The sequence below is a fragment of the Thunnus maccoyii genome, chromosome 14 (genome assembly GCF_910596095.1).
Source record: "Thunnus maccoyii chromosome 14, fThuMac1.1, whole genome shotgun sequence".
Taxonomy (NCBI): domain Eukaryota; kingdom Metazoa; phylum Chordata; class Actinopteri; order Scombriformes; family Scombridae; genus Thunnus; species Thunnus maccoyii.
Window position 1 is genome coordinate 8,348,464 of NC_056546.1, and position 19,179 is coordinate 8,367,642.

General features: G+C 39.2%; 2 protein-coding genes and 1 long non-coding RNA gene across 10 annotated transcripts in view; 1 reads left to right on the top strand and 2 right to left on the bottom strand.

Moving 5' to 3' along the window:
• arhgef33 (Rho guanine nucleotide exchange factor (GEF) 33) overlaps window positions 1-11,968 on the top strand; it is a 46,170-nt gene extending 34,202 nt beyond the window's left edge. For both annotated transcript variants that reach the window (XM_042433311.1, XM_042433312.1), the window contains 15 exons: window positions 631-795; window positions 1,866-1,987; window positions 2,359-2,507; window positions 2,670-2,774; window positions 3,674-3,800; window positions 4,639-4,771; window positions 6,469-6,576; window positions 6,923-7,015; window positions 7,851-7,999; window positions 8,134-8,223; window positions 8,612-8,790; window positions 9,371-9,831; window positions 9,918-10,142; window positions 10,496-10,638; window positions 10,869-11,968. In XM_042433311.1, the coding sequence (XP_042289245.1) occupies window positions 631-795; window positions 1,866-1,987; window positions 2,359-2,507; window positions 2,670-2,774; window positions 3,674-3,800; window positions 4,639-4,771; window positions 6,469-6,576; window positions 6,923-7,015; window positions 7,851-7,999; window positions 8,134-8,223; window positions 8,612-8,790; window positions 9,371-9,831; window positions 9,918-10,142; window positions 10,496-10,638; window positions 10,869-10,998 (2,379 nt within the window). In that variant the 3' untranslated portion in view covers window positions 10,999-11,968. The remainder of the gene's footprint in view (window positions 1-630; window positions 796-1,865; window positions 1,988-2,358; window positions 2,508-2,669; window positions 2,775-3,673; window positions 3,801-4,638; window positions 4,772-6,468; window positions 6,577-6,922; window positions 7,016-7,850; window positions 8,000-8,133; window positions 8,224-8,611; window positions 8,791-9,370; window positions 9,832-9,917; window positions 10,143-10,495; window positions 10,639-10,868) is intronic.
• LOC121911644 lies at window positions 6,931-12,598 on the bottom strand. Its single transcript, XR_006099917.1, has 4 exons — window positions 12,498-12,598; window positions 12,241-12,311; window positions 7,893-8,013; window positions 6,931-7,006 (listed from the first exon to the last, which is right to left on the bottom strand). It is a non-coding gene; the product is annotated as an uncharacterized LOC121911644 (long non-coding RNA).
• Window positions 12,599-17,842: 5,244 nt separating this feature from the next.
• The window catches only part of LOC121911871 (mitogen-activated protein kinase kinase kinase kinase 3-like), a 41,944-nt gene continuing 40,607 nt past the window's right edge, over window positions 17,843-19,179 (bottom strand). For all 7 annotated transcript variants that reach the window (XM_042433780.1, XM_042433777.1, XM_042433783.1 and 4 more), the window contains one exon: window positions 17,843-18,700. In XM_042433780.1, the coding sequence (XP_042289714.1) occupies window positions 18,613-18,700 (88 nt within the window). In that variant the 3' untranslated portion in view covers window positions 17,843-18,612. The remainder of the gene's footprint in view (window positions 18,701-19,179) is intronic.

A 19,179-nucleotide genomic window follows, 5' to 3' on the forward strand; every position in this document is an offset into this window, starting at 1 on the left:
TACCTTCAAATGTACAAAACTATTTAAAAAAAACTTCCAATGTACTTCCAGATGTAACAAAGCAGAACCCCCACCCCAAGAAAAACGTCCAGTGTACTTCCAGATGTACAAAAACCTCAAAAAAAAAACTTTGAGTATACTTCCAGATGTAACAAAGAAAAAAAAAACTTAAAGTGTACTTCCAGATGTACCATAACCCCCCCAAAACTTACTCTGCACCTCTAAATATACCAAAAACAAAAATGTTAGAAAAATAGTAGAAAGCAGAAAAAACATAAAAATTGTTGAAAAAACTACAAGATTCATAGACCGAAAGCACAGGAAGCAAAGAACCGAAGAGGATGTTAAAGAAAGGAAGGAAAGAAAATAATATATATATAGCTAAAGGAGCTAATAAGTCCTATGAAATTTAACAAATCCATAGAAAAATAGAAGAAGAAGTACTGAAAAAAATTAAAGTAGCAGTATTAAAACATAACTGCTGTGTTTTTTTGGTGGGAGTGTTTCTTCGACTCCTTTAAATTTGAATTATTTTTCCTTGTATCATCTGAGGCAGTAAAAATCCCCTAAAACCCCCTAAAACAAGCTACTGAAATCATGATATATATCCAACTGCTTCTTGTGATGCAGCTGCAGGGCCTGGTGGCTGAGCTGCGCGAGGGGCTCCACGTTGCCCTGACGGAGCTGCGCGAGCTGCGTCAGAGGGACCTCGGCCTGGAGGAGAAGCTTCAGGCCCATCAGACTGATGTGGATGATAAGATAATGGGCCTCAAGAACTCGCTCAACACTTTCAAGGTGCTGGAGACACTATACAGTGAAAATACACACACACGCACACACACATACAGAGTCTATTCTTAGTGATGTGGAGAGGCCCCTGTAACATAATTTGGAACATCTGACTGCAACTCTATTGAAACCATAAACTAATTGAATTTATTAGATAGGAAGGCAGCTCTTTCAGACGCTGTTATTCAACAGTGGAGAAAATACTGTCCAGCATTTACATCGTCTATGTGGCTCATGTTTTAAGATCTGTGGAATTTACGTGTTTATTACATTTATCTGCACAGACTCACGCAACAACTTCAACTCACAGAAGGGTGATTCATTGATAAAAAAATGTGTTTTTGGTATTTTAGGCATGTGGTATATTCTTTTTTTTTTTAATTGTTATATGTAGAATTGAATGGAACGTTATGTAATAAATGTGTATAGTTGATTTTTTTTACCATGACTACCAGACCAAAGATGGTGCACATGACTAGTAAACTCAATGTGATAGCAATGATATTTTTAGTTTTTGTTATATTTAGAATACATTTCCCATAAATCTCATCGTTTCTCATCTGAGTCTGTGGCTTCACTGATGAAGTTAAAGGATAGATTCATAATTTTATCCTAAAAAGACTTAAACTGTGGAAGATATCCACTTAATTTGACTAACTCAGACAGCTGAAGCCTCATATTAGCTTCAGATAAACATTTACACACATTTTTGCACAAAATGAGGGCTGTGGATTTTGTGCCCCATCACTTACACTGAAAGATTTGGAGAGGATCTTTTTGGTCAGGATGAACAGGAGGAATGATTACAGCAAGAAAAACATGTTGGTAGTAATTTTCCCATCCGCTCTATTAACTTATTCCGCCATCTGACATCAATGAAAAACTGCCAAAGCTTTGGCTCTAGTTGCTCTAGAAGAAAACAATCCTCTTCTTGATTTGTGCCCTGAAGCAATGCAGTTGAGTTTTGCTCCGGATCTGACCCGGCTGGCACTCACAGCACAGACGCTGTCAGTCTTATCAGTTTACAGCAGTTACATTGATGCACTTCCTTGGTATAATCTGTAAACTGCTTGCAGGAGGAGCTGAGCGTGGCGTTGTTCCACATCAAGGATGTGTCCAACAGACAGAGAGAGGTTATGAAGAGGATAGAACTGCTGCAGTCGGAAAACACCAAGGATATCATGTCTGTTCCGCACAGGTGGGGATAAAACACACATCATACATGTATGCATTCATAGTGATGAGGATTTACTGAATATCAATGCAAACATGGATACACACAAATGTTTTCATACACAAAAACCCATTCAAATTATGTGCCTTTCATATTTCCCCTAATTCTTCTTACTTGCAATTTTTGTGATTATTAATTAATAATTTCCGGTTAATCTACACAACATCTAATCTAGATTTGGGCCCAAAACTGATCTGCAATACCCACTAATACCATTTGCTCCCTAAAATAATGTTTGTTTGCAGAATTAAAAAAGATAAACTGTGCTGTGTAACAAATAAACTGTTTTTATCCTCTTCTATTTCTCCTTCTATCATTGCTGATTGGTCTCAAAGCAGAAAGAGCTCCAAGGCAGATGTGCTCACGGCATCAGGGGACGAACACATCTGTGTGCCCAGCCAATCGGAGCTCAGCGTTATTCAGCACTACTTTTCCAGTCTGCCACATAGCGGGTCACCGCAGAGGAGCACCACATCGACACAGAGTGAGTGTGTCATTCACGACTACCCGCCGTACCGAAAGGGTGGGTAGTGAGAGAGAAGAGGGTGAAGTGAAGGAAATCAAAAGACAGACCAATAAGATCCACTCATGTTTGTGTGTGTGTGTGTGTGTGTGTGTGTGTGTGTGTGTGTGTGTGTGTTTTCAGCCTCTACATCTGAGCAGGAGGCTCAGCAGCAGCAGAGAGGTTGTCAATCCAGAGAGAGGAAGAACAGCAGAGATGACACCGACACCAACAGTCTGACTGAAAACAGTGAGATAAATTGTTTATATTACTAATAACACTACTGCTGCTCATGTTACACCAACTTTACTACTATCTACATCTTTACTACCACTAATACTACTAATTACATACTAATTAATCTTTTATTATATTGTATTCATATTCTAAAATGTTATATTCCCTCATTCATTAAATTAGTCATTGTCTTTTATCTGTTTATCTAGGTATCTAGTCTATTTTGTTGGTTTTATTAAATTTTTATTTACTTTTTTTTAATTTCTAGTGTGCATTAGTCTCAAATTGTTTTCATGTTTACATTTGTTTTGTCTTATTATTGGCTTGCCAGTCATCTGTACAGCACTTTGAATTGCACTAAAATAAATAAATAAACTATTTTGATACTAGTGCTACTGCTGCTTCCTTATAGTTTACTCACTGTTGCAAATGCACATACAATACATGGCCATAGATGCAAGTTGAACAGACTTTTAAAACTGTATTAAACAAGTAAAAATATATCAATGGTAAAAAAAAAGAAGGAAAAAAAAACGTATAATAATATTAACAGTCCAACAAAATAACAAAATCTAACAGTCCAGAAAATCCCCAAAGAATCACTTCATCTGTTTGAAGTCTAACATGTATTAGTGAAGCTGAATTCGCCATCTGCTGTTGACCTCTCTTTGTTGCCAGGTGATGTCATCACCACCTGATGCACTTTATCACTTTATACAGAGCTTCATCACCAAGCTCCAAACACCAGCCAGTAGCTGGGGGCTACAGTTCACCAGTTCACTACTTATCACCACTAGATATCAGGACTTTGCAGTTTGATCAGAGAAAGCAGAAAAACATATGTTTAAACTAATATTTTGTGGGTTTTTGTGTTTGTGTGTGTGTGTGTGTGTGTGTGTTTGTGTGTGTAGATAAGAGACAGAGAGCAGCCCTGGAGCTGCTGGAGTCAGAGAGAGTTTACGTGTCCCACCTGTCTCTGTTACTGAAGGCCAACATCTCCTTCAACGGATCAGAAGCTCTCACCACCAAAGACAAACGGTAAAACTACAAGCACACAAACACGACTGAGGTCAGTTTGAACAAACTTACAAAAAGAGGCGGCTCTTTAAATCTTACACAGACATCAAAAAACAGACATTGCAATTAACCAATAATGGACAAGGAGATAATTTAATCATAAGAAGGCATGTGGACTTTTCTCTGGAGAACAGTGTAACCTAAACAACATGTACTGTATGTTTAAGCGAGTGCACACATACATGCGTGTGTACGCAACCCTATGGAAATGCAGAATGACCCAGACGTTGTCGACCTTATATGATGTTGAAAAGGTCTCTCTAACATGTTAAGAGCCATACAACTAAACTGATGCATATCACAGACTGCAGTCATTTCTATCTTTGTCTGTCTCTCTCTCAATAACATCCAAACACACACACACACACACACACACAGATTCCAAGAGTGGACAGTGATCTAATTTGAGAGTTTATGGTGAGGGGAGAGCAGGAAATAAATAAATCCAATAAAAGCAGGTTATGAAAACCAGAGAGACAGAGAGGATACTCTTTAAAAACAACTCGACACAACTCGCTAATGTAATCACTGCTTAGCTTCAGCACACGTGTTCCCAATGACCAAAAGTGCCACTGAAATGGTGCAAATGCTGAACCGGATCGGACGGCGTTCGTTTTAACTTCTTGTCTGTCACATCTAGGATGACACAAAAGTTTAGAATATTACGCAAAAGTGCAAACATGTTGGATTATTTGGAAATGACTTCTGTATGAGCTGCTTCTGGAAACAATAATTAACAAAGTAAGTAGGGAAGTATTCTCTGTACTGGAACTGATCTCTATCTTCTTGCTCTCTCCAGTCCATTTCCCAGCTCTCTGAGGTTTCTGATCCAGCAGCACCTCGAGCTCCTTCACACTCTCCAGGAACGAGTGCTCAAGAGCCAGTGGCAAGGCCTCATGGGAGATGTATTCATGAGACTCACCAGCAAAGAGGTAAACACAGAATTAACATAACAACACAGCTGTAACATTGCAAAATAGCAGCCCACAAGGATGGATGCTTCTCTGGTATCAGTGTCTGTATAAAGGCTCATTACACACTGAAAGTACAACAAACTATACTGCCGTAGTTATTCTCATCCCCCACCTGTCAGTGGATTCATAAAACAATATTAAACGGCTATTTTTTAGCAGAAACTGTGCACGGCTGTCTCATAATGTGGAGACATTTCACTGACTTTTTTCTGTTGACATTTCTGTAGATGCAGACGTGTCAATTTATGCAAGTGAATGCCTCTTGATGAAATCTTGACACTTGTGCCACCTGCAGGCAACAAGTGCTACACCTGCTTTCACCCATTTTGCCCATTGTGGACAAAATACCACAGGAATCTTTTGGTGTAATGCAATTTAATACAACACCACCTGCATCCAAAATGACCTTACAGTTGAATCAGTGTCTTTCTGACACAGACTAAACAAGATCTGAATATAAAAACTGATATATCTGTGTATATCAGTGGATATTTTAACAACTACAGATTTTAAAAAAAGAACTGGACATCCAGTTTAGCCACATAAATCTGAATCCTGACATACACAATGCACAGTGCTGTTTCCAGTTAGTTAATGTGAAGGGGTCAAAAGATTCGGCCTTGTGACTGGCCATTTATAATGAATCCGAATCACTTTGGCAGCCATGACGGACATTAAATGAAATGTCAAATTCCAGTAGGGCCATGTTTAGAGCTGGAATACAGATGTAGTACAAAGACAACAGTGACTGTTAATATTACTGTACAAAATGAATGATGGCAACAAAGTCCTTTGTTGACAAAATTATAACACTCTGACTGTGAGTGTGCTTCAGGACTTCCTTTTTCCATTTGAAGGGAATTACATTTAGACAAAAGTAGGAATTCATTGTCAGTAGTGTAAAAAATAAAAATGTTCCAGGGACATGCGTGGATTAAAAATCTTAAACTGAATGTCAAAAAGTTTCTATTGTGTTTTGTAACATCAGGAAGGCGCTAGTAGCGGGCAAACCCCAACTGAAAGCCAAAATCAGATACGATACACTGAAGCTAGTGTGTCTATTCTATTAAAGCCAATGTGTGGCTAATTGGCTCTGAGTGAGTGGGAGGAAATGCAGTGATTGGTAAGAACACCTACCTATTTAAACATAAAGGCAGGTTTATAATACTTTACAGGTCCTAACAGGTAGCCTGAGAGACTTGCATGAGGAAGGAAAATAGGAGAGAAAGAAAGAATCTAATTTTTATTTTATTCTAACAGACATATACCATCATATTTTCATTGCGCTACATAGATATGGGTAATTTGGGACAAGTAATATTTTATGTAATTTGGTTTTTCCTTGATAATTTGTTAACTTGTTCCACTCATTTAACTCTTAAAATAGAAAACAGAGATTGTGCTGGTGAAGTTTCTGAAGGTATTATAAAGTAAATTAGTGAACTGCTACAAACCAGCAAATTGTAAATGTGAAACCTAAATAACAAATGGAAGCTTGTTTATGTTCATGAAAACATAGTGGGCACACGATGAGGGCCACGTAAGGTTAAAACAGAAAGACAATAAAGTAGGAGAGGAAGGAGAAAAATGTGTGTGTATGGGACCTGAACACATACACGCACACACAGACATTAACCCTCTCTGCCTCCCTACAGAGTGATTTCCTGGACTTCTACGTGTCCTACCTGAAGGAGCTTCCAGACTGCCTGTCAGTCGTCACCATGCTGGCCTCCAGCTCCATGAAATCTTCCACTTTATTGGAGGTAAAAGACAAGGCTATGATATGAAATGAAAGGACAAGGCAGCACATGATATAGCATGACTGAGCATGTCACATGAGAGGGCAGACAGGACAGGATGCGATAATGAGTCAAAGTGATGACAAGATAGGACATGAAGTGACACGAGAAAGCCTAATTTTTCAAAAAGCATGTAAAGGCATGGTAATTCAAAATCAAATTCAGAATGAAAATATTGTTTTATTGTGACTTATTTGATACAGACTCAGCTGAATGCAGTCACATTTCTTAAACCTGCTGTACTAACTGGTTTTATCCTTCCTTCCTGATTGGTCAACCTGTGCTGCCCTCTGCATGGTGTTTCTTTCAGAGTGACATAATGGGTGACGAATCCAAACCCTCCCTCCACACTCTGCTCCTCCAGCCGGTTCAGAGGATCCCTGAGTACCTGCTGCTGTTACAGGTTAGATGAAAACACACACACACACATATTTGTACTTCTATACTTGTGAGGACCCTTATTGACCTAATGCAATCCCTAGTCCCTTAACTATTACAACTAAATGCTTAATCCCAACCCTTACCCTAAACTATACCTAAACCTAATTCTAACCTTAACTCTAAAACCAAGTCTTAATCCTCAAACAGCCCCTTGAAAGTAAGATAAATGTTTACACACATGTAAAGGAATATAGATAATATATTCCATTTAAAGGTCCTTTAAAATGCCATAGACTATTTCAATTCAAACTTAAACTTTACTTTTTAGTGAATGTCACACATGCAGTAATTATTCAGTAGACTTTTAGATCTATACCACCCTCATGTCTGTCTGTTAAATATGAGGCTATGACCAGTGGACAGTGATCTTAGCATAAAGACAGGAAACAGGGCCGTTGGCCTGGCTCTGTCCGAAGGTAACAACATCCGCCTGTAAGTACCTGTAACTAAATAACACATTGTATATTGTTTGTTTAATCTGTACAAATATTATTTCTTGGCCAGTGAGTCAGTGCACCCAGCCAAGAAATAGGTTGACACCCTTAACCTTTGGACAGATCCAGGCTGGTTATAGCTCCGTATTTACAGTACCGAGAGAGATCTTCTCATCAAAGTCTCTGCAAGAAAGAATGTCAAACTATTCCTTTAAGTAAAAGACTAAATGTTAAATACAGATTATACAGAAACAAAAAAAAAGAGGCAAAAAAAAGACATATATCATCCCACTGATGCTGATGCATCTGCTCAAACCTGTCTGAATATATATATTCTGTGTGTGTGTGTGTGTGTTTGTGTAGGGGCTGTTGAGGCAAACAGATGCAGAGCACCCCGACTACTACCTGCTGCTGGTGTGCATCCAACAGTTCAGGTCCTTCACGGCTCAGTACCACCACCTCCTCCAGCACAACCAGGAGCTGCTGCTGCACAACCGCAAGGAGGTGAAGAGGTCAGGATAACACACTACAAAAAAACATCACAGCACATGTTTGAAGAGGTTAAGCAAAACATATTATCATCACTGTAACCTGAGAAAAACAAGGTGAAGCTGTTGTGTTCACTGTGTTGTGTTTCTCCCTGCAGGTCTACCATGAAACAGCTGTTAAAGACAGTGGAAAGTGGGATTCAAGCCAACAACATTGGCTCACCGTACCCTTGCAGTAGTGTCATGTTGTGAGTAGTTACTCTGTCGCCCACTATCAGCTTTTTACTTCACCAATTTGGCAACTTCTATAACAGATTATTCAGTTACAAATGGATAAACAAACCCTTTATAGTTGCAATCCTTTTTGTGGCCACTTGGGGGCAGAAGACCTCCACAACAAACTCAAAGACACACAGCTCTGACATATCACTTTATAAGGTTGTTGTGACTAACATGTTAGCAAAAGTTGCCCATTTACACATTCAACAGACACTAGCATTCATTTTTGAGGTGTGTTTCTGATAACTAGCTCTATTTTGGTCTCTGAAAAACTGATTGATTCAAATGCTATCACTTAATAACGAATAAAGCTTCCCAAACTTCCCTCTATCTTAACATCCCATTTATCTTTCACAGAGAACATGCTAACCAGGTGAAACGTAGCAAGCAGCGTCTCCTGGAGCAAATCCAGACTCATCGCTTCCAGGATTGGGATCGGGACCAGGATCCTGAAACTCACTGTTACGAGACAGAGTGGCCCTCCCAGCTCCCGTTCTTCAGCCCAGAACTGGACTCACGGAACCACAAACCAGCAGGTGTGCAGCTAAATTTTAAATGTGATTTCTGCTGAATCAGACATTATACTTTGGGTATTTGGGTATCGGATAGGTTAGGATCTCGGGAGGTAAATCCTCTTTTCATTCACTGACTTCCTGCTCAGTGTGAAGGTCAAGTAGAGTAGCACACCTAGAAACTGGACCACTTGCCAACACAGGGGTTTAACCCTGGTCTGCCCTGGTAAAGGGAAGCCTGCCTGGTCATTAGATCTTATTGCCCATGCGAAAAGAAGCAGGAGATGGATAGAATTAAAATAAACCTTACACCAAAGTCTAAACCCAGTGAGACCAGACATCATCTGGCAAATATTAAGACCTTTACTCAAAGCATTGATCCTTTGAGTCCAGGACGCAGGTGTCCTGTGCCAAGGTCTAGGTACACTCAGGTACCTGTCCCATATATCTGTAGGCTTTGTAGCAATGTTTGTAGTTATTTTGTTTAGTTATTTCATGATGTTACTTTGTGTATCCCATGCAGGGATTCGACAGAAACAGACATTCAACCCATGTCACTTAATAGCCCCATCAGTCAACCAGTCAACCAACCTTTGGCTTTCAGGTCTTGGCAGTATCCCAGAGAGTGAGGCGTCTGACAGATCCATGTCCTGCCAGCATCATCTGCCCTCTAGACCTGCAGATTTCCGTCAGGTCCAACCGGGCTCTGCTCTGGCTGATGCCCTTGGAGAGTTCCTTCTCCCTCCAGACCCTCCAGGGATGGAGAGCCTCTACGAAGAGGATGGCGGCTCCCTTCATGATGTCTCCATGTTTGACCGCTGCTCCTCTGCCTCTTCTGATTCATCCATTGACATTGCTTTTGTGAAGTGCCCCAAAGCCCCCTTGACATCACACCACCCAATGGCAGCAAATGTGTCAACAAACCGCGACATCTTTGGCAACGGTGGAAGTCAGGGGAACGGCTACAGCAAACTGCCCAACCGAGGGTGTGTGTCTCCTGATGAGGCTGTAATGATGCGCCGCAATCAGCATCGCCCCCTTCAGGCCAGCCAGCGCAAAAGCAAGGTGAGCTTGTTCATGCTTATGTTAAAAACAAGACTCTCTCTTTTACATGAGTAAAAATCAACCTGTATGTCTTTTCTTCTGTCCAGTCACTGAACGGCCTGCAGATGGAAAACACAGTGAGTTGTGTGGATGGTGGTCCTCTATCAGACCACCTCCAAAGGGTGGCACTGGGCAGCCACGCTAAGCTGGAGCGCCAGGGCAGCAAGGGCAGCAAAGGGTGTCCCACCCCATCCCGTAAGATCCACAGTCCCCTGGGGAACAGATTGGATACTGACAAACAGAGCGATGATCTTCACGGGCTTCTCAGCATGGTGGGTTTCAGCAAAGACTGAATTTGTCTTTAATTATACATTTTACACGACACTTTGTGCACTTTCTGACAGACTTATTTAGCAACATCCAATGATAGGTAAGGTCTCTTGTCCAAGGATACCTTTGTCGTCCTGCTGACCCTTGCACTGTCCAAGGACAGATATTAAGATCCCAATAAGTAATCCTCAAAACCTTTCTTTTTAAACCCAACATCACAATTTAAAGTCTGGATCCTTTTCTCAGTTGTGCATACTGTCATTCTTGTCTTCTGGAGACAGAAACACCATTAAGGGTACCAAATGTAACCAAACCACGATTTAAGTACATGTAATATTGTGTTCAAACCCATCAGGACTCTGGGATCCAATCATGGGGGGATGAGTCAAAGTGGAGAGGCGGAACAGAGGAGAATAACCACACCCCCTTCAGCGAGAGGAGTCGGAAGCAGGACAAAGGAGGCTTTAGGAGCTCGTTCAAGAAACTCTTCAAGAAGAAGTAAGAACTATAACATAATATGGAAATATGCACATGATTGGATAGATACTGTAGGTGCATTGACTTAAAAAAAAGAATTTCTGGGAGAAAAGTACCTCTGACATGACAGTATGGTAGCATCATTCATAGGAAATGTCAATTTTTTAGGAATACCTACTAAAATAATACCACTGTGACATGGAAGTATCAGATATGTTGTTGAATTGACCCCTGATCTTTCTCTCTAACAGAAGCGGTGATGAGAAGAAAGAGAAGGGAGGTGAGAAAACACCAGAAAACCAGAACAACGGTGACCACGACACGTCGGGGAAAAATCCAAAACTGGTGCATCTGGACATAAACCGCGGCACTGCTGTATAAACAACCGCTCTACCACACACACACACACACACACAGCCTTAGACAAATTAAATATAAATGTAATACATGCATCTTTAAGCATACATATACACCAAAGAAGTGCTACATGAGATTTTTTTTACATTTACAACTGCTGTATAAATGCTGTACAGGTATAAGCCATTTTATTCTATAGCTATAAAAGCAACTTTCCAATGTTCCCAAAAATAAATATGATTTCTATTTTAGAGACAATCAGATGTTCTGACCCCTAGCCTTCATATGGAGGGAAAGCACTTAACATGGTTGTACTGCGGACACCATTTATGACAAAACGGTACTGATCGTTAAATATTTGCTTATGTTCGGTGTTGTTCTGTCTATATCTTAGTGATACTAAAAGTATCACCTGCCAACGCCAAAAATTACATGCGAGGTTAAGGCAGTGACGCTGCTTAGATTAGATTTGCGAAACGTTTCATCAATGACGATGTGAAGATTTTGTGGTACAGACGTAACTACTGGAGGGTGTAAGTTAACATGTTCCCTCCCCATATTGTAAATAGCTCCACTCTACCTCCAGTTTCTCAGATTTTTAAAACACTTTAAACTTTTGCTGTTTTCTGTTCCCTTCAAATCTGTGTAAAGTTAATAAAGAGCCTCCCGTTGTTCATTTTTATGAGTTTCACTCCAGTCCAACTTTCTATCAGCCTGCTTAATGTTTTAAGACATAATCTGAAGCTATTATATACTCAGGAGAACAAACATTAAACTGTTATAATTTGCATATGTGTTTGAGCTATCTGTTTAAAGATAAAACATTAAATGTTTTCCTTTTTGACAATTATTTCTATGCACTGAACTGAACTTTGTTTTGTTATAAGATGAATGTGACAACTAAGAGATGTTGAAGGAAGTTCAGTAAAGGTCCACACTGATTTGTTTTGTGGCTCTGCTGGTTCATTTTCCCTGAATCACTGGGTTGTTTAAATATTACAAGCCCAATAAAGGAATAAAGACATGTTGTACACATTTGAAAGACCTATAGGACTTGAAATTGACTTGCAATGTTAAAAATATGTTATTTTCAGTTCTAACTTTTTAAGTGGCAGGACACAGGAGCAATCAACAAGTTTGAAGTTTTCTATCCATAAGACAAAATTTTTGTTCATAGGTTTTCTTGAACCCTTCATTTACAACACATTTACATCATAGATGTGTGCAGGTGCATCATTTCAAGGAACTGGTTTTTATGTCGCTCACCTTCAGCTGGCTGCAGATTCCCCACTAGAAGCAGCTGTTAGTGTGATCTTCTGCCTCCTGCAGGCAGGAACCTGTTACCTCAAATAAAATAAAAAAGGAACATTATCATGTCATATTAACCTCCACTGTGTATTAAACACTTAAAAAGTTGTACAGTTCATCTCTGAACTGGTTACAACATTAAAACTTTTCACTGATCATTTGACAATTGAACTTACAGTAAGTGTTACTGTTTGTAGAAATTGTAAACTGCCCACCTGTGGTTCTCAACCTGGGGGTCTGGACCCCATTAAGGGGTCCCAACATAAATCTGAGGGGTTCACAAGATGATTAAAGGGTAAAAATGAATAAAGTTGTTGTTAAAATTTGCTTTAAATGTTTTAACACAAATATTTTTCCCTTATTTTTTCAGGCTTTTCTTAAATGTTTTCTTTTTTTCTTGTGAACTAAATACTTTAACATTTTCATCCCTCAAAACGACACAAATAAGTTCAAATATACTCCAGTTCACAAAAAATATCTATGTGACAGGTTTAACATGTAAAAAAAAAGCCTCAGACACACAAAAAGTGGTTATTAACAACTTTCCTTGCCTGTAGATGGTGCAGGTTGGGTTGGAAATGCTTTGATGCTGGATGATATTAACTGGACCTAGTTTCAGGTTCACATCAATATTACTGTGAATCATTGTCTTAGAAAAAGGTATGGTAATTAGCACTAATTTGAATTTGAGCATCAATTTTCAGCTGGTGAAAAGTAGAACAATTTAGGGGCAGATGTTTTTAAATAGGCCAAAGTCAGCAGGGAACAGGAGGGTAAGCACAGGTGTTACTGATAACATTAACGATGACCGTTTCTCTGAAACCAAAGCAGCTAAATGAAATTCAGCCATCATTCATTAAATACCTGCCGTGACACGTCATAGTGTCACCAGAAATGACAACCACAAGAGCCCACTGGTTCAGTTCCTTCTTTTTAATGTGTTAACCTTTCATCTCATAAATCTGTTACACTTCTGAAACAAAATATAGGCAATTATACAGTATGTAAAACAAACCCATTTTTATTTTACACTATATACATTTCATAACGTGTGCATTATGAAAAAAAACAAAACAAAAACAAAAGACAACGGTGATGTAATAGCGACAGAACAGAGCAGACTTATTGTGTTTTTTTTATGGGATCGGGAGGAGACCTGGATCAAACCGCTTTTTGCAAATAACTCATCTGTGTTTACTTTAATCTGCTCGGAGCTCCACTCAGGTGAGCTTTACTGAACGGAGAGTCAGAGTATGTAAATGATCTTTTTCTCAATTTAGTCTGTAACTGCAGAAACATCTGGTATCCACAGCATCTTAAAACAACACTCGTGAATTATTTTCACAGGATTTGACCCAGGACTTCTTAACATTTCAGCAAGCCTACAATGGAAGGCCATGTTGGCACCTGCTTTAGGAGATTTGTGTTTATGATGGCAGAAGTTAGGAGTCAACAGAGCATCATTCAACCCCAAAAAACGCTTCTTTTGTTCTGCAAAAGGGACAGTTTTCCCCCCAAAATTAAATGTTCTAAAGTTACCATAGAAAAAAAAAATCATGTGAGATTTTAGGATTGCTTGATTAGTCTGTTTCGACCAAATAAACACTTACAGTACTGCATAAGGAGTTTTCTTGGGTCAAAATAAATGTAACAAGAGGATATTTTGGGACAAAACAAAAAACCTTAAAATAAAACCTTGAAGTCATTTTCAGTGGAATATCTCATTCACTGTCTTCATGTGATGTTTAAGTAACTTTTGAGGACACAGACATGTTTTGATTGATACTAACTTTACACACCGTTACTGGCTGTTTTTCCCAAATCAGACAAATTCCTTTTTTTTTTTTCTTCTCCATCTAGGACATACCATGAGGTAGACTCACTCGACTTGACTGGACTCAATCTAAATTTGGCCATAAAAGTTTTCAACAACATATTTTGGCATTACATTAAAAAATGTAAAATCCGTTAAAAAATATATGCTCTTTAACATTCACCGAGCCCGAACGTAAAAGGAATGTGTGATACATTTTTCACGACGATTTGACCGACCGAACATGAAAGTGTTAGTCTTAATGGCTGACAACGTAAATATGAGGCTATGTAGCATACTTGGCATGCCTTATTTCTTGTTGACACTGAATAGACAGATTTATAAGAAAAATAAGTTTGTTCAATAACCTGATTGTGTGAATAAAACATGGTTGCAGCTCAGAAAGTTTGGCCAGTCTGTAATAATGGGTGTCGGCTAGGAGCACATGTATTAGCAAATCTAAGGTGGTGATTCACTTTCAAGGCAATTAAAACCAATGTCAATCTATTTCCATGTTTGATTTGGATTATAAAAGTATTTTAAGAGCAAAATTTCTGGTTGTTGTACCAATTTTTTAACAGTAATATGCTCAGAATTGCAGTTTTAACCAGTTTCCTTCCTGCTTTGAGCTAATTTCTTGACCTGAAAGTGGATCAACCTCAGCCGCTGGCAGTACAGTTGAGCTTTTTAGACATTTAACTCCTCCATGGCTGATGTGTGGGTATATTACAGACGACTATTGGAGTCCTTTGAAAGGCATTAAAGAGGAAGACAGTTTTCACTCCCAACCTATTAGATGGCAATTCAGTGTGCTATCTAAATGTCTTGCATGTGCAAAACAACAATCATGTGGGCATTTTACACAAGAAAAGTAGAAGTAGTTTCCCCACAGTGAATTCAAGCTCTCTACACTTAACTAGACTATGCTTGTATTAGTTACTTCACCACAACAGTGCAACAAAGCATCAGGAGCTGGAATCCAGTAAGAGGATCTGTTAATCCACAAATAAATCCCACATAAATGGAGTGAAATAGTGTGTAGGGGCATAGGTGTGATTTCTGTCAAGTCTGGAGAAGGGACATACCGCCATGTTAACTAGGTACTAAGGGGTCAACAGGAACAGGTGACATTCTTTAATTGTCAGCCCAGTTGCATGGCGACACGTCCCATTTACAACCAACTTTCTAACATTCAGCGATGAGTCCATACAGAGCTGAAATATTGTCATCCATGAACGAATTCCCCATTTAATCCATTGCTAGCCTCACCATGACAATACTGTGGATGGATGTGAGCTTTTTTTTTGACTACATATTAAATTTTTAGCTTGCTTTTTTTTTTGTAACACTGCTTCATAGTGTAGTGTTGCATCACTCTTACAGTTGGAATAGAAAGAAGTGTAGTGGAGGTGAAAGTATAAAACACTAGATGGCAGCAGAAGTATTTTGAGTGTGCGTATCAGGTTGTTCCCAGGTTCTTCTAAAACACTGCACTTCCCATGAGATTCCTTTAACCAAAGATATCACTGTTGCCATAATAGCAGTCATTTCTATATCAACAGTATATTACATTAATAGTATTAAGTCTCACTAATTGATCTGATGAAATCACACAATGCTGCTTGTGTAGAGAAGTTCATTAACTTTGCGAGACTTTGCTTTTGTTTCTACTGAATATATTCTGTGTTGGTTCAGTTATAAGATTATAGAGCGATATCTATGGAGAAAATGAATGAGAAAATGGGCCTCTTGAAAATTCAACCCAAACCTTTCAGCTCTGCAAGATTTCAGCGTTTAGCGATAGTATTTCAGTTGGATTCAGCTAAAAAACTAGTGTTCACGTCCTCCGAAGCAACTTGTGTCACAGCTTGTAAAGACTGGTAGTGTACTGCCACATGTGGACTCTCTACACACCACACAGTGCACGTCTACATGCATGTAGTGTGATCTCTCATACAGACGTCGGCCTTTAAAAAGTCACAGCAAAGGACGCTGAAGTTGAAAGCGTATCCAAATATTACTAAAATGAATAAAACTTTTTTTACACAGAAATAAAAATCTACAAACAAGCTGAAGACATGACTTGCTTCTGGGCTAGCTTCGGTCTGACTAGCATTTGTTGCTACATGAGTTTCTTTCATTATTCTTTCTGAGAAAGCTGAAACATGATATTTAAGGTTTCTGTCTATATTTTAAGCTAAATGGGTATCAATTACTGTGCTGGATAACAAAACCTAAGCACCTCATGAAATAAAACAACTGCAGCTGCCATGAAACTGTGACAGCGCTTCTCTGCGTTAAGACTCACCAGAGATGTTAAATGCTAACAAAATTATTGTTTTTTATGACTGTGTTTAAGGTTGAATGTCCAGAACAGTATTAGATACTTATTTACTCTGCATCTTGTTTTAGCTTCTTAGAGAAATGAAAAAAAATTAATTTTCTTCTCGAGGTTAGCTAAAGAGACGCTAGCTAAGAATGGGAGTTGAGCATTCAGCTCTTTATTTTACTCAGTAAATATGTTTTATCGAGCTAAAATGTGACCTTGTCCAAGCTGGATAGATCTTTTTCAACTAGCATTTTTAAAACAATTCTTAATGTTTGTTTTATCATCTTTAAAGTACATTATGGGAGGTGTTTTCTATTCAAATGGTTCCAGATCAATCATAGTGGAAGAAATAAAATAACTTTATGTCATGATTTTAACTGAAAAACCTCCTTGTGTTTTTATATTTTGATATGGGGCAAACTTCATCCCTGTGGTATTCCACTCGAGTTAAATTTGATGCTAGAATTATATCTAATGGCTAATATATACCAGATGTATTGGTATAAGTAAGGTAATGATTTTTCTTTCTGTGTAAATTCAGCTTTTGTCTTGTTTTTTTAACATCTGTTCTTTTCAAGAAGCCTCGAACAGAATCACAACTGTCACTTGTTAAAGACCAGATCTGTACATGATGCACTCGTATGTGCATATTCTATGTCTACGCACACACATACACACACACACTGTGCATACACACAAGGTCATATATTATAATGACATCACATTTGTTATCAAATACCTTTTTCTCTGTGCAAATTTTTAACACCAGTGGTTCAATAAAAATAAAAATAGGATAAAACAAAAAAAAAAGCCTTTTGATTAGGATAGCATTAAAAAAAAAATAATAAAAAGGATGATTTCAAAAACAGGAGAAACAAACTCAAATGAACTCATAACATCTGCTGCCCTTGACGACAGTTTCTATGGTGCAAACGAGCAGGAAGTTATGATGGTGACGCATGCAGAATGAAAATGACCAATCAGTGCTGCTTCCTGTGTTCGCTCAGTCCAATCCTGAGCTCCCGATCGTTATTAGAATTATATCGGATTACTAAAGCTGTCCACCTGAGGAGACTGCCGGGGTCTTTGCTTCCTGATCCTTCCTTGTCACATGATCAGGGAACTAGGAAGTGAATTTATGCCCCCCCTCCCGCCCCCCTCCCCTCACTCCGCCCCCCTCCCCTCACTCCGCCATGTCCGTCTGTCTCTGTTTGTCTCCACAGTTGTACAGAGCAACTCTACACACGCCTATCTACACGACCAGTCTTTTTAGTGTTCGTCTCTGTCAAAAAATACTACATTTATATTTACAACAATTAAATAGAGGTCAATTAAGCACTTGTGTGGTGTAGTGACGGGTATCGGAATTCGATGCTAGCAGAGGTGGCGAAGCTTTTTAGTCTGTTTTCTCTTTTTTATCCTTTTTTTTTTTTTTTTTTTTAAACACATAAAACAGGAAAGCCATCCTGGTTGTTAAAGTTACATCATGCCACAATAAATAAAGGTGTAGTTTTTTAAAAAAAAAGGGAAGAAAGGAAAGAGGAGACAGGAAAGAACAATGAAGGGAAGGTTTTCTGTGCAAGATGGCTCTTCTGTGAAGCTCTAGCGCTAGTAGCAGTAGCAGTAGTAGTAGTATGTGTAGAACTAGTAGTAGAAGTAGTGTTGAAGTCAAACTTCTGTGCTGGATGCGGTTTTCCCAGTATGCATTGTGCAGGGGAAGGTGGGTGGTATCGAGAAGGATTCTAGGTTGAAGTCGCTCTTAAACGGTGCAGAGAAGAGATCAGACTTTCAGACTATTTCTACACAAATTCAACCTTTATGAGCGAAATCTTGGCCTCAGACCGGCGTTTTTTTAAACCCTCGCCCTGTCAAGAAACTGGTCAACAACCCACTGCCGTTCTACAACACGCTTAACTGACACACATGTAACACTGCGGCGCATTTTGAATGAACTGGAAATCCACCATCTGCACCCATGAACTGCTCGTCTCCCAGTCACACTCGCAGACAGGCCCGGGTGAGAAGGTGGGTGATGTTGTGGGGGGGGGGGGGAGTTAGCGGTATGGTTGGGGTGAGTGTGTCTCCCGGTTGCTCACCCCCTCATTTGCATTAGTGGTAGGCTGTTTAAAGAGTGTGTTTATTTGTGTGTGTGTGTGCGTGTGCGTGTGCGTGTGTGTATATGTGTGTCTCAGTAGCTGTTTTCATGGCCTGCCAGGATGTAGAGGTTGCTGTGGGCTGTTGGGTTGTCTGTAGGCCGGCTCTCCAGCACCACCACCCTGTAATACAAACAACACACAGCCAAAAACACACACACACACACAATCCAGTTTAGTTTCAAGAAAAAGGTAGCAGAACATTCAATCAGTCTTTGTTTTGATTTTAAATCCCAGACAAATGAACAAGCCCAGCCTGCTTCAGCAATTTATTAGTTTTTCTGATAAAATAAATACAACACTGAGTGATGTAAAGAGTGAAGACATAGTTAAGACCCCGGACAGCCAGCAACCCACACAGGATATGGTCAAAGCCTATAAAAGCCCTGTTATTTGTAAAAAAAAAAAAAAAAAAAAAAAAGGCAGCAGAGGGAGATGACTTAACACTAAACCCCTCACAAAGTATACTCTGTTTACCCTGAGGAAAACTGTGAGAAAGCTGTTAATTACTCTTTTAAAAGGCTCACACATTCACACATCATAATTCAATGAGACTCAGCTGTTGAGTGATGAGACAGCAGACACCATTACTCTATCATTAG